General features: G+C 32.7%; 4 protein-coding genes across 8 annotated transcripts; 2 read left to right on the top strand and 2 right to left on the bottom strand.

Annotated features, from left to right (window-relative positions):
- Nucleotides 1-727: 727 nt before the first annotated feature.
- Nucleotides 728-4395, top strand: LOC126833354 (uncharacterized). 3 transcript variants are annotated; one of them, XM_050564631.1, is made up of 5 exons: nucleotides 728-1232; nucleotides 2752-3325; nucleotides 3486-3588; nucleotides 3657-3820; nucleotides 3924-4395. In XM_050564631.1, exons 1-5 carry the CDS (start codon nucleotides 1034-1036, stop codon nucleotides 4051-4053), a joined length of 1170 nt encoding a protein of 389 aa, XP_050420588.1. In that variant the 5' UTR covers nucleotides 728-1033; the 3' UTR covers nucleotides 4054-4395. The 3 variants fall into 3 exon arrangements, with proteins under 3 accessions (XP_050420588.1, XP_050420587.1, XP_050420589.1); XM_050564630.1 differs by having other exon boundaries at nucleotides 729-1232; nucleotides 2749-3325; XM_050564632.1 differs by having other exon boundaries at nucleotides 729-1232; nucleotides 2749-3316.
- Nucleotides 4396-5682: 1287 nt separating this feature from the next.
- LOC126833521 (programmed cell death protein 5) lies at nucleotides 5683-6881 on the bottom strand. Its single transcript, XM_050564917.1, has 4 exons — nucleotides 6577-6881; nucleotides 6398-6515; nucleotides 6157-6329; nucleotides 5683-6089 (listed from the first exon to the last, which is right to left on the bottom strand). The coding sequence occupies exons 1-4, from the start codon at nucleotides 6640-6642 to the stop codon at nucleotides 6042-6044; spliced, it is 405 nt and encodes a 134-aa protein (XP_050420874.1). The 5' UTR covers nucleotides 6643-6881; the 3' UTR covers nucleotides 5683-6041.
- A 2911-nt stretch (nucleotides 6882-9792) lies between these two features.
- On the top strand, nucleotides 9793-15658 carry LOC126833877 (alanine--glyoxylate aminotransferase 2, mitochondrial). Its single transcript, XM_050565442.1, has 7 exons — nucleotides 9793-10316; nucleotides 12781-12869; nucleotides 13595-13776; nucleotides 13846-13969; nucleotides 14106-14807; nucleotides 14874-15143; nucleotides 15421-15658. The coding sequence occupies exons 1-7, from the start codon at nucleotides 10289-10291 to the stop codon at nucleotides 15535-15537; spliced, it is 1512 nt and encodes a 503-aa protein (XP_050421399.1). The 5' UTR covers nucleotides 9793-10288; the 3' UTR covers nucleotides 15538-15658.
- Nucleotides 14885-24197, bottom strand: LOC126833874 (chitooligosaccharidolytic beta-N-acetylglucosaminidase-like). Of its 3 annotated transcripts, none has more exons than XM_050565438.1 (9): nucleotides 21740-22480; nucleotides 17892-18050; nucleotides 17573-17817; nucleotides 17182-17506; nucleotides 16548-16875; nucleotides 16051-16473; nucleotides 15855-15979; nucleotides 15690-15792; nucleotides 14885-15169 (listed from the first exon to the last, which is right to left on the bottom strand). In XM_050565438.1, the coding sequence occupies exons 1-8, from the start codon at nucleotides 21886-21888 to the stop codon at nucleotides 15690-15692; spliced, it is 1857 nt and encodes a 618-aa protein (XP_050421395.1). In that variant the 5' UTR covers nucleotides 21889-22480; the 3' UTR covers nucleotides 14885-15169. The 3 variants fall into 3 exon arrangements, with proteins under 3 accessions (XP_050421395.1, XP_050421396.1, XP_050421394.1); XM_050565439.1 differs by lacking the exon at nucleotides 14885-15169 and adding an exon at nucleotides 24091-24197 and having other exon boundaries at nucleotides 15574-15792; nucleotides 21740-21864; XM_050565437.1 differs by lacking the exon at nucleotides 14885-15169 and having other exon boundaries at nucleotides 15574-15792.
- Nucleotides 24198-24296: the final 99 nt, after the last annotated feature.

Here is a 24296-nt window from a genome sequence, read left to right on the forward strand (position 1 = left end):
TACTTAAATTTTGCTTGCAGATGTCACTTGGTTTATTATTTCCAAATGTTGGCTTGATAACTTTTGGAAATGTCGTTCAGGTAAAAAATGAAAAACCATGGCTTTTATTCAACTTACTTATATTTACATTCGTTGTGTTCGAGGTTCACGAACTAAGTGGATTTTATGTTTCACAATCATTTGTATTTAGACTTAAGAAGTACCAAAGATTTACCACCCAAACAAATTCGAAATTTATTAGGAATTGGAATAAATTCTACTCTAATTGCTCAACCTAGAATGACCACAAAACAACAACAGCAGCAGCAAATGTACGCTCTTGCTAACAGGTTTGCACTTAAGGAAATTAAAGTTATTTTTTACCACATTGTGTTGAATTCTAAGGACACAAAGTAGAAAACATTTTACATTTTATTTTCAACCTATAGGCGATAATGGGGTATATTCGTATATTCGTATAGGTATTAATGTCAATATATATTTAATGTTATTCCTTAGAGTTCCTTCATGGAATATTGATATCTTATATGGAACGACTTTCCGAAATCAACAATCAACATGTTGTTATCAGGAATAATATTATGGTAACTATTGCCCGTAGGATAAGCATTGCAGCAGCTGAGTGCTGTGGTTATTAAATAGCCATTTTCCTGTTCTTTACCTGGACGCACTGATACCATTATCACTTGAGCGCAGTCCCTACTCTTTGATTTTTCTGATTGTCACACATACAATTATTTTATCGCTAATGCTTCGCAAATCGCAATTTTTTTTTTCAAATCAAATTTATGTGTTACATTCTTTTGCTGTGTACTGTCGTGCGTACGAATTATTCAACTCGGTATAGTTTACGTTTCGCCTTTTGATTCGGATATTGTCGTCCGGCCATTTCGTTAGGAATTGCAAATGTTTATTTTGACATAATATTAGGTATTTGTAAATAATAATCGCTATACAGTTGGGCATTTAACCAGTTTTTTTTCTCCTGACTTTGACTTCCTCCGTTCGGTAATTTTTATGAAATCGCCACACTATGTCCAACGAAGAGGAAGACAATGGCCCGTTGAACGACACTGATAATGCGGTCGCCAACAGTACGGACAACGGTAACGATAATGACGTAAGAAACGATAGTTTGTTGGCCAACGGAAACGAAAACTCTCCTCCTTGTCAGTTGGACATCGGTCTGGGCACCCACACCGACAGCAGGAGTGACGATAACGATTTGAACTGTGAGTATTAATGCTTTTTAATTACCACAAAATACATATTTCATCAATCAATTCAAGTTCACCGTCTTGCGGTGTAAAGTCTTGTTCAACAGTAGAAAACTAGTTTGTTGTTAACACAAGATTAATTGTATTTAGAACATTCTACATTCCTTTAAAAATTCCCTAAAACGATTGATTAAAATCATAGATAAAATTTGATATTTTATTTGATTGCAAAATCTAATGTGATTTTAATGGCTAGCTAACGACGTCTTTTGTTTTAGTCGATCAATTGTATAATATAGTACTTGATGTGTCTCACTAGACCTACCTACCTACTTATTATTTATTTGTAAAAAAAAAATCTAATGTACAGTTACTGGAATGTGACAGTGTGATAGCAACATATAACATTTCTATTGTCCTTTCACCTTTCACTAAAATCAACCTAAAATTTCTTAGGTTAACATATTGTTGTTCATTTATTGGTTTTGTTTGGTTAAAATTGTATGTTTATGTATTTTCAAATATCAGCGATATTTTTTTATACTTACAACTATGAAGCAATTAATAAAAACTTTCTTTGAGTCAGTTAAAACACCTTAAAATGTTTTAAATTATTTAAAACCCTTTCCGATTTAAAGGATACAGTTAGAAGTGAAATTGCATCAATTTGAGTGGAAATGTTGGAGAAAGCAATGAAAAACCTTGGCAAGCGCCTCCAAAAATGCATCTATGTTCAAGGACGCCATCTATCGAATAATCTGTTTCACAAATAATATTTTTTCATATCCAATAAAACTTCCCTAATTTTGCAACAACTTGTTTTTTTTCACCCCTCTTCCTCAAAAATTAAAATTATGGCGCCCATTACAAATGTGTCTTTTATTTTCCACCACACTGTACCTATTTAAAGTACAATAACAGAGGATAATATGGATAAGCTAAAAAATAAACATTAATCTGTGATTATGACCTTTGTTCCTTGGACGTTTTGAACTTGAGAAAAACCAATTAATCCGCATCTTATTTAAAACTTTGGCTTAGTGCTAATGTTAATTAAAAAAACTACATTTTTTAGATAACCCTATCAGATTTAAAACATTTTTTTACAATCATGGGAGACCATTTTGAACAAAGTAAAAATGTTCTATATTATTTAAAAACTGAACCCTCGCGATCGTGCCTTGCCGGTCTGTGAGAGATTATTGTCTTGAACATATCTCTTGATGTAATTGTGTTTTATTTATCGTTGGCCTAATTTGCAATCGTCCAAATTCCAAAATTGTGGTTTTGAGTTTCTACATTATTTTTTATAGGAAGATAATAAATAAATGAACTGTTTAAACCCACAAATTTTTAATTGGAAAATTATTTATCCAAAAAATCAACTGTTCAATATTTTTCAGAGTGCAGGTCACAAACATTAGACACTTTTTGAAAATTGTAAATTGGGCCAACAATTTTTACAGGATTCTTAATGTATACATTTTTTTTTTCTAACTACAACATATTAAATTATGTTTTTATTTTGTAGTAGATCCCGGTGAAGGTGCAGCTTGCAGCTCTAAGCGTGAAGACAATCCTCTGTCTTTCAGACATTTCTTGTGCAACAACGGCTCCAATCAAACGTCCAAACCCAAAGTGGAAGTAGTGCCCAGTATTTCACAACCAGTACGACCCGTGACGGAGACGTCTACTCTACCAGACTTTGTGCAAGACCATCTAGCTACCGATCAGCCGCCATATGACAATGGAGATCCCGAATCACGTGCAAACAGCATCGATCTGACTCGTGGAACCAATCGTCCATCAATGTTTGGAAATCGCAGCAACCGCACTCCCCAGCAATGCGTTGTCATGCCGCTGGATCTGCCGTTTACCAACACTACAACGCAACAGCCACGTGCCACCACACCAACAGCCACTAACAGTTTGCCAGATTTCTTAGCTGACGGTCCTATTGGCGTCACAGTTCATCCCGTTGTTCATCCTGTTGTTCATCCAGTCACCAGAAGTGAACCCCAAACCGACCGAAATCGCATAAGCATCACAATCAACCGTCAACGTGCTGCTGCTCAACCTACAAATCAGAATTTTACTAGGTTTCAAAGGTTTTTTATAAATCAAAACGTTAAATGAATTTGTATAGATTAATTTTATTTGTAACCAGTCGTGCAGTCTTTGGATATAATGGGCACTTGATAATCCTGTTACAAATAAAATAAATATATTTTGATAAATAAATTATGAAAACTCGTTAATTTTATTTAGGCACAGTCAAGTAGTAGAAGCCAGGGTGGCCAGGTTAGAAGCGACAGAACAAGACCTCAGGACGACAGTGTTAAATTTAAATAACATGCTCCAACAAGCATTAGTAAGTTTTATTGCATGTATATAAATCAGATAAAATGGTTAATGGTTGTTATAACGGTACATTTGTAGATAAGAGCTCAAAGAGCTGAGGACGAAGTGAGGAGTCTAAGAGTTTTGCTACGGATTAGGGAGCAAGGCTTATCAAACCCGGCTAATTTGCTCTCTATTCCGACAAACGTTCCAGCAGCTGAAGCGATACGCCATGGTACGCAAAACGCTGAAGTGTTACTAAGGTGAGTTGAGGATCTTTTACTGCCTGATTCACATTTGTACATGTATTTTTATTTTTTAAATTAAGTTGATTAATAATACTTTTATATTTACGTATTTAACCAGCTTGTTGAGGGATAACTATCTGGAATTAAACAATATCGCGACACGACTTGAGCAGCAAGAGAACGGTTCAGCTTCAAACAGCCAGCTATCGGCCGACCCCAGTGATTCGGCTGACGACAATATCACATAACATTCCCATTATGAGTTTTAGCCGTACAAGCATAATATCGGTAGGATAAAATTAACAATATCCTATCATATATTTACACGAGTCTAAAAAACTCTGTACACAATTTGTGCAAAGGTATTTGCCAAGACTGGACCTCGTTTTTGTTTTCTGTATGATTATGATTATTTTAGTTTTTATTAATACTATTATTTGTATTGCTATTCAATGCTAAAAATTTTATTTTTTGTTGTCAAATCCAAATAGATTGATAGTTGTGTATGTAAATAGTAATTTACATAATCATGAATTACATTATATTATATTGCTGTGAGTATTGAAAAAAAAAATGGAGTGATTGTTAAATATTTGATTTTTTGGTTAAAAAAAAAAAAAATTACCTATTCATAATTGTTGTTGCATTTAAATAATTGTTTGCTTTGACGACGACAACAGCAGTGGTGTAAGTAACACAAGGGTGCTTGCTGAATGTACTCCACTAGTCTAATTGTGCATTTACTCAAAACTCGATGTACTCCTGTTCTAAATTGGCAGTTATACAATTTGAATACACGTCATGAACACAGAAAATTGGGAGATGCCACTTAAAATAATAAATAATTGATGACATAAAATTTCAAAAAATATTTTATTCAAACCATGTTTATTTGATTATTTTCAAGTAACTCGTTATTTTAAATAATTTATGGTAAAAAAATAAATAAAATAAGTAATAAATAATTGAGATAATTTTTTAAATTGTATTTAAATTCCTTATTTATTTGTTATTTGAATTCCTACAGATAAAAATACAATTTTATTTGTTAGAAGAGTTATTTTAATAATTTTTTTTAATTAAAGGAATTATTACTATTTGTATTTTAGTAAACATGTATTTAAATTAATCGCCTGACCTGATTAAAATCAAACCTTAGCATTAGTTATTTAAATAAAAAATAATGTGCTATTTGGAATAAACTTTAATTTAGCATATTAACTAACTTTTGCTTGAAATACATTTTTATGAATTGTTCCAAATACTTTATTTAAATATTTTTTTTTTTACTCTTACAATCAACATGTTACTTTAAATACTAATTTATTTCAATTTATTTTTTTAACTTTTATTTGAAATCTTATTTTTATCATTATTTGGACATTTGTTAAAATAAAAATGAAATTGTATTTATTTTATTTGAATATTTTTTTAAATAATGCCTTGGTTTGATTAGGATATAAAGACTATATCATCAGTTTAAGAGTGAAATTATCATTATTGTTACTTTAAAATGTTTATTAGCACTTTTAAATCAGCGATTAAAACGAATCAAAACGATTACAATTTTCAGTTTCGGATCTATAGTAGCAAGTTTTTTATTTTTTGTTTTTTCAATTATATCAAAGGTTGTGAAGGTTAAATGCTGCGAGCTTATATTTGTACACCCTCATTAATATTTGCTGTAATATGATATTCTTTTACATGACTTGGACTTAAGCTTCCTATGCATTTTATATTACAAGTTTCACTCATACTTTGCAAATGTGGCATTTAGCGAATCGGTAAAGATTTTTTTCTGACCTTTTAAACTAAGAATAAAACTTAAATTATGATAACCTGTAACCAATAATAATTATGTCAAAATATAGACTGAATGAAAATAACATACTTTATTGATAAGAAATAGAGCAGGGATTTCCGTTTTATTCATAAAAATAACTTGGATGATAATATTAGTTGGAAAAGGTTCATTATTATATTATTAACTTTTAAATTGTATAAAAATATTATTAAAAAAAAAGCAACAAGAAGCTCATATTTTTTTTGTTAAGTATTGTATATATATATATAAATATAGGTATATTTATAACATATTAATTATTATATTATACATGGAATATGAATAATAATTTTTGTTAAATTCCACGAGCTCTTTTAAATAATAATAATAATAATAATAGTGGCTACTTCTTGTTAGTACAAAATGTAATTAAATTTATCAACAGTGCTGCAGTTAGTAATCCTCGTCGGAATCATCGAGAGCGGCTCTTCTTCTGTCAAACTAAAATATAAAAATTAATTAATAGTCTGTAAATAAGAAAATTAAACTTTTAATTCAGACGACTCACTTTAACGGTAGTTTTTCGTTCTTGAGACTGCATTTGGCTGTTGACTTGTTCTAACAGTCCTATGAGTTCGTCCTCTCCCAGTTTGTTGACAATCTGTCCGGACTGGGCCATTCTCAGTAACATATTTTCCACCATACGTCCTTTTTCTGGTTTGCCGATCATCAGGGTGTTTACTGTAACATTGGGACGTTCACCATATAACATATATTACCTAGACAGTTGACCAGTTAAAAATCCTTACGTCTCGCTCGAGCCGCTTGATTGAGCACCTGGGTCAGTATTGAGTGTTTCATGTCTTCGACCGCCTGACGCTGTTGTTCGGCCTGTTTTTGTTTTTCGGCCGTATTACCGTCTTGCGGCTAGTTGAAAAATAAAATTAAAACGCAATTATAGATCATTTTTTTTTTTTCTAATACTTACCCCGCGCTCCGACTGCATTTGGGCCATTCGCTGAGCCCGCAAAGCTTCTAATTCGGAATCTCCCATTTTTTTTTTCGGCGACAACGGACCAAACGAGCACTTTGATTTTACCGAAACGTCGACGCGTTGATGGTAGACTTTGGCGGAAACCCGTACAAAAGCATTTGCACGTTAATATTGTGTAATAAGAAAAAAATCCAATCACACGCGAGATTTGATTGATTATTAATAATGATTGTTCCAAATTTTGACTTAATAATTTCTGAAATATACAAAATGTAAACACGAGGGTCATCGGCGAAAAGATGATAACGGCCGTTATCAGTTGAGCGAAAACAGTGTCAGCAACAAGCGTTGGTAACATCATTTTCTTAACTCTATGGCATTAAACGTTATTCCAAACAAAAAAAAAAACATGTAAAATTTCTTACTAAGTTAGTAAGGACCTACTAACAAATACTATATACTACAATTTTTGCTCAACTATTGATCCACAATTGTAGAGATCATTGATCCAAGGGCGGATACAGAGGTCCTAAACAGGGGGGGGGGAAATGTATATATATGAATAAAATAAATTGATAGGAATTGTCTTATTATATGTCGTCATGAAAATTAGATATGTACAGAAATCAGCCATACTGATGAATGTGATGGGTTTTATTGTTTTAGAAGACACCTACTTTTAATTTTGAATGAAAAACTTAGGTGTTAGGGGTAGTCAGGATTTTAAAATATTCGATTTTTTTAATTTGTATTTTCTTAAAGTATTATGTCTTGAAAATATTATCTGAAAATTTTAAGTTAATCAAAGGAATAGATAACTCGATGTAAGTAATTAAATAATTTATTTTTTTATACATGAATCGAGTATAAAACTTTTCAAATAAGTTTTTCTCGAAACTATTTCTTCAAAGACGGTGACCACTGTAATTCAAAAACCACTTCACAGATTTGAATGAAATTTATACAGCTTATTAAAAGCATAAAAAACTAGTGCCTGATCAAAGGTTTTTTTTTTACTAAAAATTATATTTTTTATAAACAATAAACTAGTGCTTTTTTCCTTGAAAATCGGCGAGTAAATAATCAGAGGTCACCATTTTGCTTACTTAAAAAAAAAAAGCTTTGATCAGGCTCTAGATTATTTATTAAACTAATGATTTTTTTTAGATTTGATTGATTTTAGATGATTCAGTAAAATTTTATGTTGGTCACCGCAAACACGACTTGTGAGACGGAGTCCAACAAATATAGCGATAACTTGGTCTACAATACTTTTTTTTTTTTTAATTCTTGTCAAAGTTAAACCGTAATATAATAACTTTATATTATTTGTTTTATAAAATAAATTAAACTACTGTCAAAACAAAACTAATGCGGCAAGCAGCGAGGAGCGGTAAAGCCATTGTAGTACGTCATATTAATTTAAAAATAGATCGACTTGGTGACTAGTGTTATCGCAAAATCGTAGAATATAGCAGGTAATATCATATATCTTTGTATGTGTACTGTGTCATACCTAAAGCAATTATTTTTATTAAAGTACATTGTTGGTTGGGCTCAAATTTTTAAGCAGTTACGTGTTTTAAGTCAATAAATCTAAGATTTTGCTACGAAATTATTTTCTCCTAACTATTAATTAAAATTAGGTTCCTTGAAGTCGAAATAATAATCCAAGCGCGTTTTAGTTTAACAAAAATGTATTTGAAAAACCTATTTATTAAGCAATTGGTTTAAAAAAACTAATATAGGTTTATTTTCAAAAAACATACTATGAGTTTTTGGACATTTCAGTTTTAGTTGACCCAAGTTATTTGTTTAAATAACGTATAATATGTTAATTTATATTAAATTAATGATTTAAATAAAAACTTCGTATGACCAGAAAAATTAGAAAACAATATATATATTTTTTTCAATCACAGAATAAATAGCCATCATTTGTATTAATAATTAATATGGGTGGTGATTGGTGTCCTAAAGAATAATTGTATAATTAAATAGTGAAACCTTACATTAAATAATTGCTTTTATACTAACGGCCGGGCACTGAAATCTCCTAACCGCAAACATGTGAATTCACCATAATAATTAATATTACTTTGATATTCAAGTATTCGAATTTTCGAAAAGGCTTCGCGTGTGATCCTTTTTCTTGGAATTTAGCATCTACGGTCGGTAGTTAAGTGGTTATGTAATGTCTTAATTAACAACAACAAGAAAACTGAAGAACACCGATATCTCCTGCCTTATCAGCTAATCCATTGACATATTAAGCATATTATAATACAAGAGCACCATAAATCACACGGTTGACATATTTTTATGTGACTAAATTTCAAAACACTTGACGATTTTGAAAAACAATAACTAATTAATTTATCCGAATTTCAATAACATATTGAAACATATGATATTTCAATTATTTCAACGACGTCTACACGTTTTATCTGCTATAGTGTCAATATAATATTTTATGGATTGTTAGCATAATAATATAATATAATATATATATATATATATATATATATATATATTAGTTAATCTCCGACAATATTGATTTTTACAAGACTAGATGGTACACTAGTTACTTAATTATAATATCAAACATAAATATTATGGTGTCAACTAAACGGACCCATCTGCCGTTTTGTTGTTCAGGTACAGGGTGGTGTCTATTGCATGTTTTGCGGTGTCGAGAAAAAATGAGTTTTAAAAGGAAAGTAAAGCCTCATGTTCTAGGCACCTCAATTTTTTTTTTTACAATAATTTATGTTGAATTGTATTTGTTTGTGCTTCTATAATAGTAATACGATTCGATGTACTTATTTTATTTAACATAAAATCCATTCGGTCGATAGTTGTGTAAAAGTAAAGTTATTCCATATAATATAATGTCATCTTCATTAGTTTTAGGCTCCTATTTAAACACTGGATTTTTTTTTTAAACAAACGAAGAACTGGAAAAGTTTGTATTTTTTTAAACTAAACACTTTCCTGTGAAAAAAAAGGACTTTTCCAAATGTTTTTATAAGACTTTAAACTTTTGTTTAAACATCGCGTTAGACACCCTGTACTCGTGTATATTGTATATTTTGTACATTATCGATGCGATAATGTGCGATTAATGCACTATGCTTATGAGCTGTTTTATGGATATAGATCATCATAATGCCGTCCACCGTGACTCGTTGACCGCTAGAGACCGTCGAGTGCGTTTCATTGTTTTTTTTAATTATTATTTTTATTATCATCACAACCTTTGGCACCTACTATAATACTACTATTACGGTAATAAAATAGTTTATTGTATCCAATTACACACGGCGTTAATGAACGGTTTAGGTGTGCACATACCACAGGTACGCGCATACTTGAAGGGCCTATTAAAATGCAATAGAGTAGTGCGTTCGAGCGAAAAGGCGGCTTTCTTATTTTTTTTCCCCATTTCAACCGTTCCTTTTTGACAAAACTAAAATTTATTCTAACAACAACACACACACACAAGCCGTACATTATCATTTGAACTTTGGCCCAGCAAAAGTCAATCGGAGGGAAAAAAAGGCTGGGCGTGTGCGGTTACTATAATAATTGTTTCCGTTCGCTGTATAATCATTATTGTAATATTGTTTTGATTCGGCCGTTTGTTACTGTCGTTGCGGTACCCTAAACGGCAGCACCAGCAGCAGCAGCAGCTTTTTTTTTCACCATGAAGCACGTCCGCAGTAAATTCAAAGGTAATATAAAAAAATGTATATAAATTATGTTATGTTATTAAATGTTGTTTAATATTGTATAAAAAAAAACACCGTTCAACACTATATTTTCCCGCGATTCTCGGCCGTCTGGTTTAAAAGAATATAATATAATTATTATATTAGCGTTATCATGTTTGTATAATACAAACGACAAAAAATATACTGAATTGTTTGTATTTCACTTAAAATTACAAGTGGAAAGCCCATTTTTTACCATAAATAATTCTTATTGTATTGGATTGAGCCCGTAAAAATATCAACTCATTTGGACTATAAATGAGTTCTGAGAAAATCTTAAAAAATTGCCATATCTCATTAACTTACTAATGTCGGAAAATAGAATACTTCACCATTTTAGAGTTGACATTTTTTTTTTTAGTTAAAATTAACCCCAATTAATGTTATGTCTATAATTTTATTATTATAAAATCAATGACACAATATCATATAAACTGTGAAAACTGAGTAAAAATATAATTAATGTCGTTTATAAGATGTAAGACTTTTTTTAGATCCTCAAATTCCATAATATAATACAAAGCATTTAGACCAGCTGTTAAAAAGTTAAGGTCTAAGTTGTGGAATAACTATTTTTATTATTTTTCCAAAACATTATTAAATAAATTATTAGGTAAAGATACATAAATATTATTTTAATAAATAGAAACTTGTTTTCGAATAAAAAATGTCACTTGTCCACTTTTGGCTCTTATTATTTCATTTGTAAATATTATTTATTTTTCGTGCAGTTATTAAAAAACTGATAAAATTTAATTTAATTCATTATAAAAGGTTAGTGTTTTGAATTATAACTCTTAACTATGAATTTTAACCTAAAGCCATTAACTTAATTATAGGTTTAAAAACTGATAAAGGAAAATCTTAAAATGTTTAATTAATAATTCAGTTTAGTTTGTGATCATTTGGATTCTGTTATTTTTACAATTATTTCACAATGCGCCTCAGACTTTAAACTAGCTAATAATGAGTTGGTCATTGTGAATACTAATAAAGGTTTGCATGGACGTTTTAAAATATGTAATGAATACAATAGACATTTTCAGTGGCTTCTAAAATATATTACGGAACACTGTAAGAAATCACTGAAAATTGCTATTGTATTCTTGTACATGTAAATGGTTCATTTAATTTTAATTAACTGTATCAATTATTGTTTGTGCAGCTCTTGTTGATTAATTATGCAATTCGATTTTTCTAAACTATATTGTTTTCGTTCATTCAAGAAATGTGCTAACGGCTGTCCAGTTAAAGCTTAATTTTTATCAGTTTAAAAACAAAACGATGCAACGATCAAGATACTATATAAAATTATAATTAAACAAAAATTTAGATATTTTGATCTGATAAGCGTGTGTTGATATTTACTAATAAATAAAGATTATTATATTATAGTTATTGATTCACTGAAAAATCAGCTTATTAGAATTTAGAAATAGTATCTTCACTTACTATAGCTTAATATTGTTGTGGTCTGACTAAGCAGAGTACTGTAAAAATAATTATTTCTTAAACTAACTAGCTTTTTCTCTTTTTTAAATCATACTTACAATAAATCAGGCAAACGTAAATTGTAAACACATTTCATAATCATACTTTATCAGGAAATAAAATACAAATAACACAAATCTCTCAATGATAATTTCTAAATATTTAAATTATTTTATAATTTTAAAGAAAATATTTTTAAAATATTTGTGTCATCAATATATTATTACTTTCTGCTAAAATATGATTTTAGAATGTTGTAACAATTATTATAAAATATTGTATTTTTATTAAATATTATGTATTCGAATTTTAGCGAATTTCATTATATTTTGTGCTGAAGCAAATTTAATGAAATGATTAGTTTAAATAATTTTACAATGAATAGCGATATTTATAAACGATTGTAATAAAAACTTTTTATTTTGTTTTGTTCAGTTTATAAGTTATAAATAGTAATTGTAGTTAGATAAAAACAATTTTTTTTACTATCGAAGATCAAGTTTATCAGCACAAAGAAACAAACGTCATAGACACGAGTGCACAACAATACTCGTACATTCCGTTTATCTGTATAATTTACTAATTTAATAGAATATTATTTTGCGGCACTGCATCATAATTTATATAATATTACAATATATACTTTTAAAAACAAAATTCAAATTGGTACACTGTCGGGTTGATGTACCTACCTACTGTTTTTTACTATAGAACAAAATATGCTTTGTGTGAGTATTATGAAATTAGTAAGTATAGAAAGTACGTCGCCGGCAAACAAATTATCATAATTTAAACTAATATAGTTTAAGCGTGACCCCCTTTTCGAAAATGTATGTTAATCCATTGTGTTCTGATGCGTTGTTAAAAAAAACCCATTCGACGATATTTGAATTTTGATAGTGAACAAATTTTAAGAGATATTTTTTTTTACCAGGCTTTCATAAACCATTCAACAAGTGCTACGGGACAATAAATCCTTTTCCGGTACTACCGCCAATTGATTTCACTCCTCCACCCTACAAAGTAAATACTATACTAATGTACATGTTTTTAATCAACTAATACTATCAATAAATAAAATGTTTTAGAAAGTCAAACAACATTATGTGTACAAAAATCGAGTTTGTTTTTTATGTAGAATTAATCAACATATTATTTAATTTTTATTTTAATACATTAACGGTACACGGTTAGAATTTTAAATAATAATTCCTCGATATTATAATTGTTTTTTAATATTAGAGAAATATTTTTTTAAAAAAATTGTGGTTTTTTATATTTGATTTCCTACCAAAATAATAGTTTTATGTATCATAACATTAACATTTATAACATTAACTATAATATAATGTAATTTTAAAATACTATATTTTTGCTGTATGTGTGTAGATAAATCAGTTATGTATGGATAAACGCGTTGAGGTTTAATCAGGACAGTTGAAAGGAATATGTAAGTAGCTGAAGTGAGAATGTTGACAATTAGAATGGGAATACAAAAGATATTTTGAGAGGTGCGTCAAAGCGCAAGAGAAACGAACCAGAATAATAATATTGAGATTGTTTGGTTATAACGTTTTGGAAGAAATGAGAAAAACCCAAATAATATACTGGGTCAGATAGGGGTTGACGGAAATAATAAAAATAAATTAACTGGAAACGAGTCGCGTCTTGGCTAACACAAACGATAGCACTATTAAGAATTATTTTTAAATCGGTTTACAGTAATATTTTGAAAATGTTCAACGTAGGGCCCGTCGTACGAGAAGGCGCAGTCGATGCAGGCGCAAAATGTGTTCCCTCAAAGACAGATGTACGAGGAACCGTTGTTGCTGTACACGGGCAAAATGCAGTGGCTGTTTGACCACAACGGCAAACGGTATTTGGACATGTTCGGCGGCATAGCTACGGTCAGCGTGGGACACTGTCATCCGTCAGTATGACCGATTAGTTGGCGGTACACTTGGCGCACAAAACCAAAATTGTCGGTATTTGTTTTCAGACGGATCACCAACGCCATAGCCCGTCAGGCGGCCAACTTGAATCACGTATCCGCAGTGTACGAACACCCTAAGCTGTACGAGTACGTGGAGAAGTTAGTGTCGAAAATGCCCGAAGATCTCAACGTGAGTAGTACACAACGTCAGGACTGATATACATCTGATAAAAAATAGTAATCATTTTCAAGTGCCTAGTCTGCTATTTCTTCGGCCATACTCAATGTCGCCGGTTACTTTAAAACACTTTTGGTTAACATTGCAGACCGTATACCTGGTCAACAGTGGGTCGGAGGCCAACCAACTGGCGTTGCAGTTGGCTAGGTTGTACACGGGCAACCAAGACGTGGTGTCTATCCAAAACTGTTACCACGGCGTGGCGGGAAGTCTACACGGGCTTACCGCCCTGTCGGCCACCAGGTACAACCAGCCGGTAGGCCATTCGCTGCACCACACGATGTGCCCGGACGTGTTCAAAGGCATTTGGGGCGGCAAGAACTGTAGGGACTCGCCGTCGCAAACCTTGAGGGCTTGCAAATGCAGCAAAAACAACTGCTGGGCTGCCGACAAGTATTACGACCAACTGGAACAGCTGTTCACATATTCGCTGCCCCGAGCCCAAGTGGCCGGGTTTTTCGCCGAATCCATTCAGGGCGTCGGCGGCGTCGTCCAGTTCCCGAAGGGTTATCTGAAAAAAGCGTACGAGCTGATCAAAAGCAACGGCGGTCTGTGCGTGGCCGACGAGGTGCAAACCGGATTCGGCCGGACCGGAGAGCATTTTTGGAACTTTCAATCGCACGGCGTCACGCCCGACATAGTGACCATGGCCAAAGGAATAGGTAACGGGTTCCCCATGGCGGCGGTGGTGACCACGTCGGAAATAGCCAAATCGTTGAACCCGGGATTTCACTTCAACACGTTTGGCGGAAATCCGGTGGCGTGCGCGGTGGGAATCGAAGTGTTGGAGGTAATGGCCGTTTCCCGGTTTTTTTTTTTTTTTTTATACGTATGAAGTTTTTGTGTGTGCTCGTAGGTGATCGAAGACGAGAAGATGCAACAGAACAGTCTGGAAGTGGGCACGTACTTTATAGAGAAACTGTGCGGCATGAGGCGCGAATGGTCGGTGATCGGCGACGTGCGGGGCAAAGGGCTGATGATCGGGGTGGAGTTGGTGGACAAAAAACACGACGAGAGCGACACGGGAATTCCCACCAGTCCTTTGAGCTCCAGAGCTATTTCTCGCATCAAAAACGACTGTTCCAAGATGGGACTCCTCATCGGCATCGGCGGAGCTCGATCCAACGTTAGTGGACATCGTTGACACTATTGCTATTATTAACATATAATATTATGTTTTACAAAAAAACCGTAACGAAACTAATAAAGGGAGGAAATTGGGAGAAATCGTCTGATGAAACGTACGGTAGTGATAATAATGGTGAAAATAAAAAGTTATTTTTATCATAATTAACAAAATCCTAATCATAATCCAAAACATTCTACGTTTTATAATTTTGCTTATGCGTGTAATTGTCAATTTTGTTTTACTATGTAATGATGGACCTGGTTTTGATTGACAGGTATTGCGGTTTATGCCACCCATGTGCGTGACAAAGGACGATGTAGATTTCACCATAGCAGTGCTGAGGCGTGCCTTGCAAAACTATTACGAAGCGAAATTTCGCAATAACCTCTGAGTATTTTTTTTTTTATTATTGTTATAATATATAAAATAAGTTGAAAATATTTTTAATAAAATAATAATATGTATACGTTTTATTGAAGTATAAAAAAAGAACAAAGCAAAGTGTGAAAATAATAATAATTTTAATACAAAAGGAACGTTTACTTATTCCAGTTTGCATTCGCCTTCGCGGTCGTAACACCATTCTGGCATGATGGCATCTGGCTTGATCCCGAGAGTAATGAGTCGCTCTCTGTGTTGTTGCATTCTGCAATAGTAATTGGTTTTTTAGTTTTAGTTTACATTTTCACGGACGCGTCCGGCTCGTACCTGTATTCAGCAGCTTGAGATCTCGTTGACGGATTCGCCCACAGTCTTTCTGCCAGGGCTGCGGTTCTGGGCCAGACTTTTAAGTCCAGACCCAGTTCGTCCACGTACTCGGACCACATGCAGGTCTATGAATAAAAAAAAACAAACAAATAATGTCTCATTATAGACGTGTGGGATTTAGTAACAGCCCCATTACCTCTGCCCCCAAAATCAAATTCGTTTTGTTCGCCACCGGCATTTTCGTGTTGTAAATCAATTTCCACGTGTGGTAGTTTGTCGGCGACCAAAATCCGTGGTCTAAGTAGTACACGTCTTTCATCGCTACTATAACTTTGTACCCCAGTTCGGTCAACTTGGCTGGACTCGTCGGGTCTTCCCAGATTTCCACGACAAACCGGTTTTTGTCCAGATGTTTTTGTATGATTTCCGGCTCGGTCAATCCGCTTGACCAGACTATAATGTCAGAATTGGCGTCTCCGACTTCGCTGTCGTAAGCGTTTAACGCTTTAGCGTGGAATTCGGCCCATAGTTCGGCAAACGCTTCTTCGCTCAAATTGTTTTTGTTCTTTTTCATCCACTGGACGATTTCCAGAGTGGTGTTCCAACAATTGATGGCGACCTACGCAAATGAATGACGAGTAATTTAATTAAAAAAAAAAACAGTGCTTTACAGCTGTTGTGCTCATGACTCACTTCGTCGCCACCCATGTGGAACGCCTCGCCTTTGGGAAACAGGCTGACCAAGTCTTTGTAGAGTTTTCCGAGCCATTTGTACGTGTTGCTGTTGATCGGATTGAGCTGACCACAAGGCGGTTGTACGCAGTATTGTCTCCAAGGGTCTTTGTCGACACAAACGGCTAAGTCTCCGTAACCCTCGGATTTACCCCATTGCCACCCGTTTCCCGCATGTGCCGGCGAATCGATTTCCATTATTACCCGTACGCCTCTCACCAGGGCGTACCTGAGTAGGTCTTTGATGTCGTCGTAGGAATATTTCTGTTCTGCACTGTAAGCGCCGTACCTGCGAATGATCAACGATGAGTATTATTAGTCATTATCATTAAGCCAGCAAGGTTAAAGGCAACGGAGTATCTTCCTAGGGACCTCTTAGAGTCTAAAATACTTCGGGGAGTCCCCTGGCATTTATTGGATTCCCCGGTGAATCCTTAGGAGAATCTTGTGCCAATCTTACGGATTCATACCCTGTAAGTTATGTAAGCAACGAAAACGCTGGGAGAAATTTACTTTGGGACCTTTTACCAAACTACAGCAACTAGGCAACGGTATTTAAGGGGAAATTTGTGCGAAAACTATCGGTGTGACTTACTTGAACATTAACGGCACGCTGGGCAAGTCCAGTGGGAAACTGTGGGTGTCGGTGGCATGCCAATGGAATACGTTGAGTTTGGAATGACCCATACCGTCAATGGTCCTTTTTATAGCCGAAATAGGGAAGTAATGTCTGGCAGTGTCCAGCATAAAACCTCGGTGAGCGTACGCCGGTTGGTCACTTATGGAAACGTCCGAGGCCATCACCAAGTTCTTGCCGTACTCCAGCGTGCCGTATGTGGCTATCAGTTGCCGCAGTGTTTCCAATCCATGTCGGGCACCGTACACCGTTTGTGCGGTAATTTTGACCGTAATCTTATTGCCTGAAAGTGTCAACATAAATATTACAAGTCTGCGTCCGTTTGTCACAAATGGCTAAAACAACAAACCTTCTGTGACGATGCTCAACGCGTACCGTTCGTTGGTTGTCCACTTGAGGTAATCGAAAGGGGTGGTGGTGCTTATGTAAACGGTAGGGTTGTTGGCGTAAGGAGCGCACCGAGGCTTGCAGAGGGCTTTTAGCGAATTTAAAAACACCTCGGAAGCTTCGGTCAAGTACTGTTTGCCGAGATCGTCGGCCACGGAGGACAAGTTAAATTGTACATTCTCCAATCCGAATTCGATAATAGATTTTCTATTTGAACAAACACCATAGGTAGTTAAATTAAATCAAGTTCTAGCTTTTGTTTTGCGCGTTCAAACAATTACTTGATGGCCGTCTTAATTGTCGGCCGGGGCCATAGTGCTCCATAGGGTCCACATGTCATGCGGCAAACGTCTATCGATCCGTTTGGTTCGCCGTTTATTTGTTCGGACAACGGAAATTTGGTCAATACACACGTGTCGTTCACGCAAGTATAATATTTTCTAGAAACGATACATTTTACAGATTAGTCAGCGTCGAATGACAAGCGAATTGGACCAGTTAAAAGCCAATTTTCTTAACAGCATAAGGACCTAACCTAACCTATCCCAACCCTCCCAGGCATTAGTAATGTGATTCTACCCACGAGGATATGTCGACTGATGAATTTATTATATTCCCCATGCCATAGAAGGTCTTTGTACAACAGTATTGGTACTTTTTACACATGATTGGACCAATAAATGTACAGAATAGCTATTTAATTCATTTTTTGGGGGTGTGCGTAAGCCCAATAAAACTCTGTCAAGTTAAACCCGATACGTTTTAATTTTGTCAACTCTACCTGGGTTTTTTTTATAGTGTTCAGCACAAAGTCCTCTATAACTAAAACAATATTAGGAGGGTAGGCAAATGGGGTGAGTACCATATGGCAGCCAAGACGGAATAAATCGAAAGGGTGCTGTAACTGTTTTATAATAATGATGTAGAAGGGTTGAATATAGTCTCTTCGGAGTACTTAAAATGGTTAGTAGTAATAGAAGTTTTAAAAAAAATATTTAGTATTTTCAAGTACCTAGTGTTAACTTATAGTATCGAACAAAAGTGGGTTTTTATAAGAGAAAAACAAAACAATATGATTTAAGTACTTGTATTAATTGACCGTTTAATTTATATGGGTTATAGATAATATTGTTATACTGCCATAAATGTCAATCGCGTGACAATACATAACGTGAACAGTTGTCGTTATTTGATATTTCAGAAGAGCAATACTACGACAAATATAAAATACCAAAATTAACAAACTTTGAAAGGTAAGAAATATATTATGCGTGAAAAAAAAGTAGATTTGTTGCACCGGGTTGAGCATGTGAACAATTTGGAGAGTTTAGACTCAATTGATATTGAAAAAATGTTAGAATGTTATAGGAAAATATTTTACAATTTCGTTTTATTTGTTGTCTTTGTTGTCTACGTGGTTATCACTCTTTTGGGTTAAATAGAGGGAAGACATTTTGAACAGAAGTCTGTATTTAGTTTGAGAATAATATGAATACACCATTGTGTCACCTCTAAATAACCTCTAAATGAGGTTTGTTGTGTTGTTTTAATAATGGCTTGTACAATGATACTAATGTACTAGTGTTTTGTGAGTTTGACATCCGTCCTAGTGTTTTTCACAGTACATTAACCGAATGTTTATGTATTTAAACACACTACAAGTATATTATTGTAAACGGTTTTTTTTCGAGACATATAACACGTAAAGCATCTGCTTTGGAATTATGAACGACACAAAAAGAGTAAGCACAAAAAGTTCAAATAGATGATATCCAATTATTTGGAATCTTTAGCTTTGTGCAACGTTTTTCTTTTAAATTTGCATACTTATTATTATGTTGGTTACGACTAATGATGGTATTTATCTACCATTCAAATGTAAATCTTCAATGATCGCCATTGGACAAGAAAAGGCACCAGCAGAAAAATATTATACTGCCCAACAATATTATTGGCCCAACTCGTTTTATTACTTACTACGATGGCATTTGCGAGTTAAACGTTTTCACAATACTCACATCACTAATTTGCGTTTTTAATTGGAATTATTTGATTATTGTAATAGTATGATGTTACTCGCATAAGTCAATTTGTCATAACATTTGTTTTAGGATAGAGAAAGACGTCAAGTCTTAATATCTTTTGATGTCGATTCTGGTAAGATATATAATTATTCATCGCAATAAAGTGACTATAACATAATGAAAATATTGAACTACAATAACTGATTAGTGAATAGATAGGTACTAGCAACTAATACATAAATATAATTTTTTTAATGTTCATTTAAAGTTTTAGAAATTAAAAAAAAAAATTAAAACATTCAAATGATGATTAAAACATATTATTATAAAATTCGATTTTTTCTTGACATTAGGTTGAAACGTAGATAAGCTGTGCTCCTTAACGTTGTAATTATTATACTATTTTTTAAATTGTTTGTAATGTTTTGTATTTTGAGGTATCTAATGATTACATTTTAATAAATCAATTGGTTCAAATAAATGTCGAGCATCATCTATCTGTTTATAAATATTGTACTTGAAAAAAAACTGATCGACAACCAGATTTTAATGTATATTGTAGTGAGAGCGAGGAAAAATAATATTATTATGAAACTAAGCAATATATCTAGGCCAAATAACAAACGGTTAATATGTTTATACAGCGAAAATTATATTTATTTCTATTATTTAAAGCCGCACAAATTGGGATGTCGAGAGGCACTCTCTAGGGCTTAGCCCGGGGAATGGTCACTCTCTCGTATATGATCGCTTATACGAGGGGTGTTTGTTTTGCGTTTATTATCGTTTGTGTACTTTTAACTTTGTTTGAATGCAAACTATATTTTATTTGTGTGTAAATCACTTGAAGTTATTATTATTTTACTTTTAAAAATAATTACCTTTTTCCTTTTAGTTTAATTATTACAAAGGTGTAATTTAAAACAATAGTCACTGAGTTAATTTATGATAGGTGTCTTAACTATAAATTGGTCTCTAAACTCAATACTGAACGTACGGATCAGTCACTGGCTCACCTAAGTTTTCATACTTAGCTCTAGGTCAAGGTGTGCCGATGGTATACCATCCTTACGAGTTTAGAAATACTGGCCATTTATACTTTGAAGTCAGTAAATAAATACTACTCAGGTTAGACCTAAAATATAAGCGTTATTCGAGTGTGTGTACTGCGTGTATTGAACCAAGTTCGTATACGACAATACTTAACGAGTGATCATTACTTTAACGCTGAGATATAAGAGGGGGAAAACGGTAAGTGGTTTAGCTGAATATTATTCATATCCACTCATCTGTGTTACATAGCTCGCTTCTAGTTTGAAATTGATTAGTATAACTTGTATAATGATCGTTTAAAACCGGTTAGGGGTTTATTTTTTATTATTTTTAGCAGTTTATTTATTATTCGAGTAGAAACAGGCAAGAAAATTAAAATATTATAATAAATGTTTCAGCTTACTACAAAGTAATTTGTTGTAAATCTACCAATATCTCCTCAGCATTGGATCATTAAAGAATCTTCGTTAAAACATATTAACCCTCAAACCCTAGTATTAATTAGAGTTTCAGGCTATAAATTGGTCTGTCAGAATGCAGCCAGTATACTAAAAAACACATTGACATTGAAGTTATGTCAATTGACCAGAAATAGGTGTTTCGACAATTTTTTTTAGCAATTAATTTTTTTCTATTGTTTTTTGCCGTTTGGTTGGACACTGAATTCATTAAATTATTTTTTATATTTATATCAATCTAAAAGATAATTTAAATTAATACATAAATACTAAAACACGGGGACTTGAGTTGTTAAAAGTTTAAGAAATACTAATACAATTTTTTAAGTTTATACTTAATGTTAATTATATGCATACAATACACAGCGCTGTGTAATTGTTTAGGTCTACTGTCAGTTAATAATAATTGTAGTATAATACAGAGATTCTATTACAAATCAGGCGGTCAACCCGTGTTATCGTTTAATCAAGGTTATCAGCTGCGGCTTAGGGCACTGTGATAACGTTTACAATATTATTATAATGTTCAGTTCAATTATGATTTATGTGATAATATTGTTGTAATTATAATAATATAGGTATTTTTGTACTCACCCCGTGTGCGGTACCTTGTCGGTTGTCTGGTCGTCGGCCGTGGCGTTGTTCAAGCTTCTCATTACAAACAGCAGAAAAACGACGGTGACGATCATACAAGCCGCCATCGTTAAGGTTTTGCGCCTCTTTAAATATATAATTCGGTACATTACACTATCATAAGCGCCGGTTTAAAAGATATTTCGACTAATTTAAAATATAATAACAACAATAATAGTAATATGACAGACGACGCCAAGTGCGGCTCATCATGACCACGGTCAAACCGGACGTGTTGGAAACGATAATGGTTTTTTTTTTTGGTGTTTATTCCAATATTATATTAATATCATAATACATAATGACACTATGACCGGAGGACGGTGGTATACGACGGATAACGTTTGTCAACTGTCATATTATGTAAACGATCGGCACAAGCCTAAACTAATATAAACTGAACGTGAAAATAAAATAAAATAATAATGATTATAACATATTTTGTTTCTCTGGCGCAGTTGCTATAGTACACGTGTGTGCGAGCCCGTGTGTGTGTGCACAGCAACTGCAGTTGTTGGTGTTGTTGTTCGAGTATTGCCACAATATGCTATTTGCTACGACCGGTGTGTTTTAACAGCTGTCTTTACAGCACACACCCGCAGCATAAAAAAAAATTTTTATTTCTCATCCTAACACCATGGCGGAAAATAGCCATTCGTCGACATTTTTTGGTTAGTCATTTATTATTCAATCCGATAGCTAACAAAATAAAAAACTGTGAGGCTACACGCCGAACTGGACGTATATTAATATTGTAATGTATATTATTATTAATTTTGTCGACAGAGTGCACCGAAATCGGTGGCTACAAACCATTACCACCGGTTGTACAACTGTTATTGTACGCTCTGGCGGTGTACAGTTCTACTACATTGCTGCTGCTGTAGCGCCTGTAGGTCTAAAGGTAAAAAGGTTTAATGTTTTTGAAAATTTAATACTTATAAATGATGAAAAGGTGGAGTCAATAACTATGTTATAATATAATACTGATATTATATTATACTATTATAGACATGTTAAAAAGTTATATTTTAATTAACATTTTTTTTTTTGTAATTTTTTTAATTCAAATTAGATCTATGGTTAATTGTGTAGAAACTAGAAAGTATATATAAAACTACAACAAGAATTTTAAGGTTAATATTTATCATTGATAACTTGAAATAATTAATATATTATTTCATCCCTACGTACGGTTTAAAAGGTAAATATTAATTGAATGCTCTTCTCGATTTGAGGAGTAAAGAGTGAATTTTTTAATTCAATATATTAATCATTTTTCTTAATGTAGCAAAATTTGATTAATTTCTAAGTATTTCATGAAAATGATTAGTATTTATTAATTACATATTTTTTTAAAAAAATGTTTAATTTGTAATTCACTTTGAAATATCTTTTAGTTTGCAATTGGTACTGTTAATCGAACTGGTCTAAGAATTATGTAGAATATTTTTATTTTTTCTGGTTAATTAAAACTAGTTTGTTATGAACATTTTAAAACTTACAAAATTATACTATATACTAGTCGTATTACATTAGCTTTTTATGCCTAAGTATTTATAAGAATTTATAAGCTTCCTGCCAACTCGTGGTTCAGATTCCAGATGACCGTATGAACTTATATTGTTGTACAGTAGTTATTAATTGTTGTATCAACTTATGTACCTTGTACTTTTTTTTATCATTAAGTGAAATTACAATTTATAGGCATAAGCTATTGCATAAAATAAGTCTTAGTAGTAAATTAATTTTTTTTTTTACATGCAAGTATCAAATAATATGATCAAGCAAAGATCGAATTCAACTAGTTAATCAAATATTTTTTAAAATTAAAATCGACAGTCACAAAGAACTATTTTTAAGAAAAATTATGTAAAAGGCGACTAAATCAATCCAGGAAATTATTTAAATAAAAACTCGAATAATAAATACAGTTTTAATTTTGTTTAACCAATGATTCAAAGAATAATTTTAAAAATATTTTTACTTGATCGAATTTGGTTATCAAATTATTTTAACACATTTTTAAATAATAATATAATCAAATAGATATTTCTTAATTACTTCAAACAATTTTGAGTTCATGTATATTATATATTATAATATAAAAATGGATTTTATGTAGTTAATCTTTTTAATAACTTTTTTTTATGTAGTTATGGTTTGTATTTAGTAAAAAAATTATGTTTTTAACATTGAAAAATATACATATAGCATTTGAAAATTATAAACTATATTTTATTTAAATCGAGAGAATATTATTTTCACAGTAAAGCTATTACAATAATTTTATAACAATAATGTTTACTTACGACTAACGCTATTTTTTTCTTGGACACTTCCACCGTTCTTCGACTCTGGTCATACACACGTTGCTGTATACAAGCATCCTACCGGTTTTGGTCAACGTTCTCTTAACATTTGCATTCATAAAAGAAAGAGGGGATTATTGAATACTATAATATTATAGTATGTGACTTGTATACGGTCTTCTAGTAGATAGCGTTTGTTGTTCATA

The sequence above is a fragment of the Adelges cooleyi genome, unplaced genomic scaffold (genome assembly GCF_023614345.1).
Source record: "Adelges cooleyi isolate 19-005CV unplaced genomic scaffold, UGA_ACOO_1.1 ACOO_flye_CR_arks_rails_tigmint_CR_PRNA_2, whole genome shotgun sequence".
In the NCBI taxonomy this organism is placed as follows: domain Eukaryota; kingdom Metazoa; phylum Arthropoda; class Insecta; order Hemiptera; family Adelgidae; genus Adelges; species Adelges cooleyi.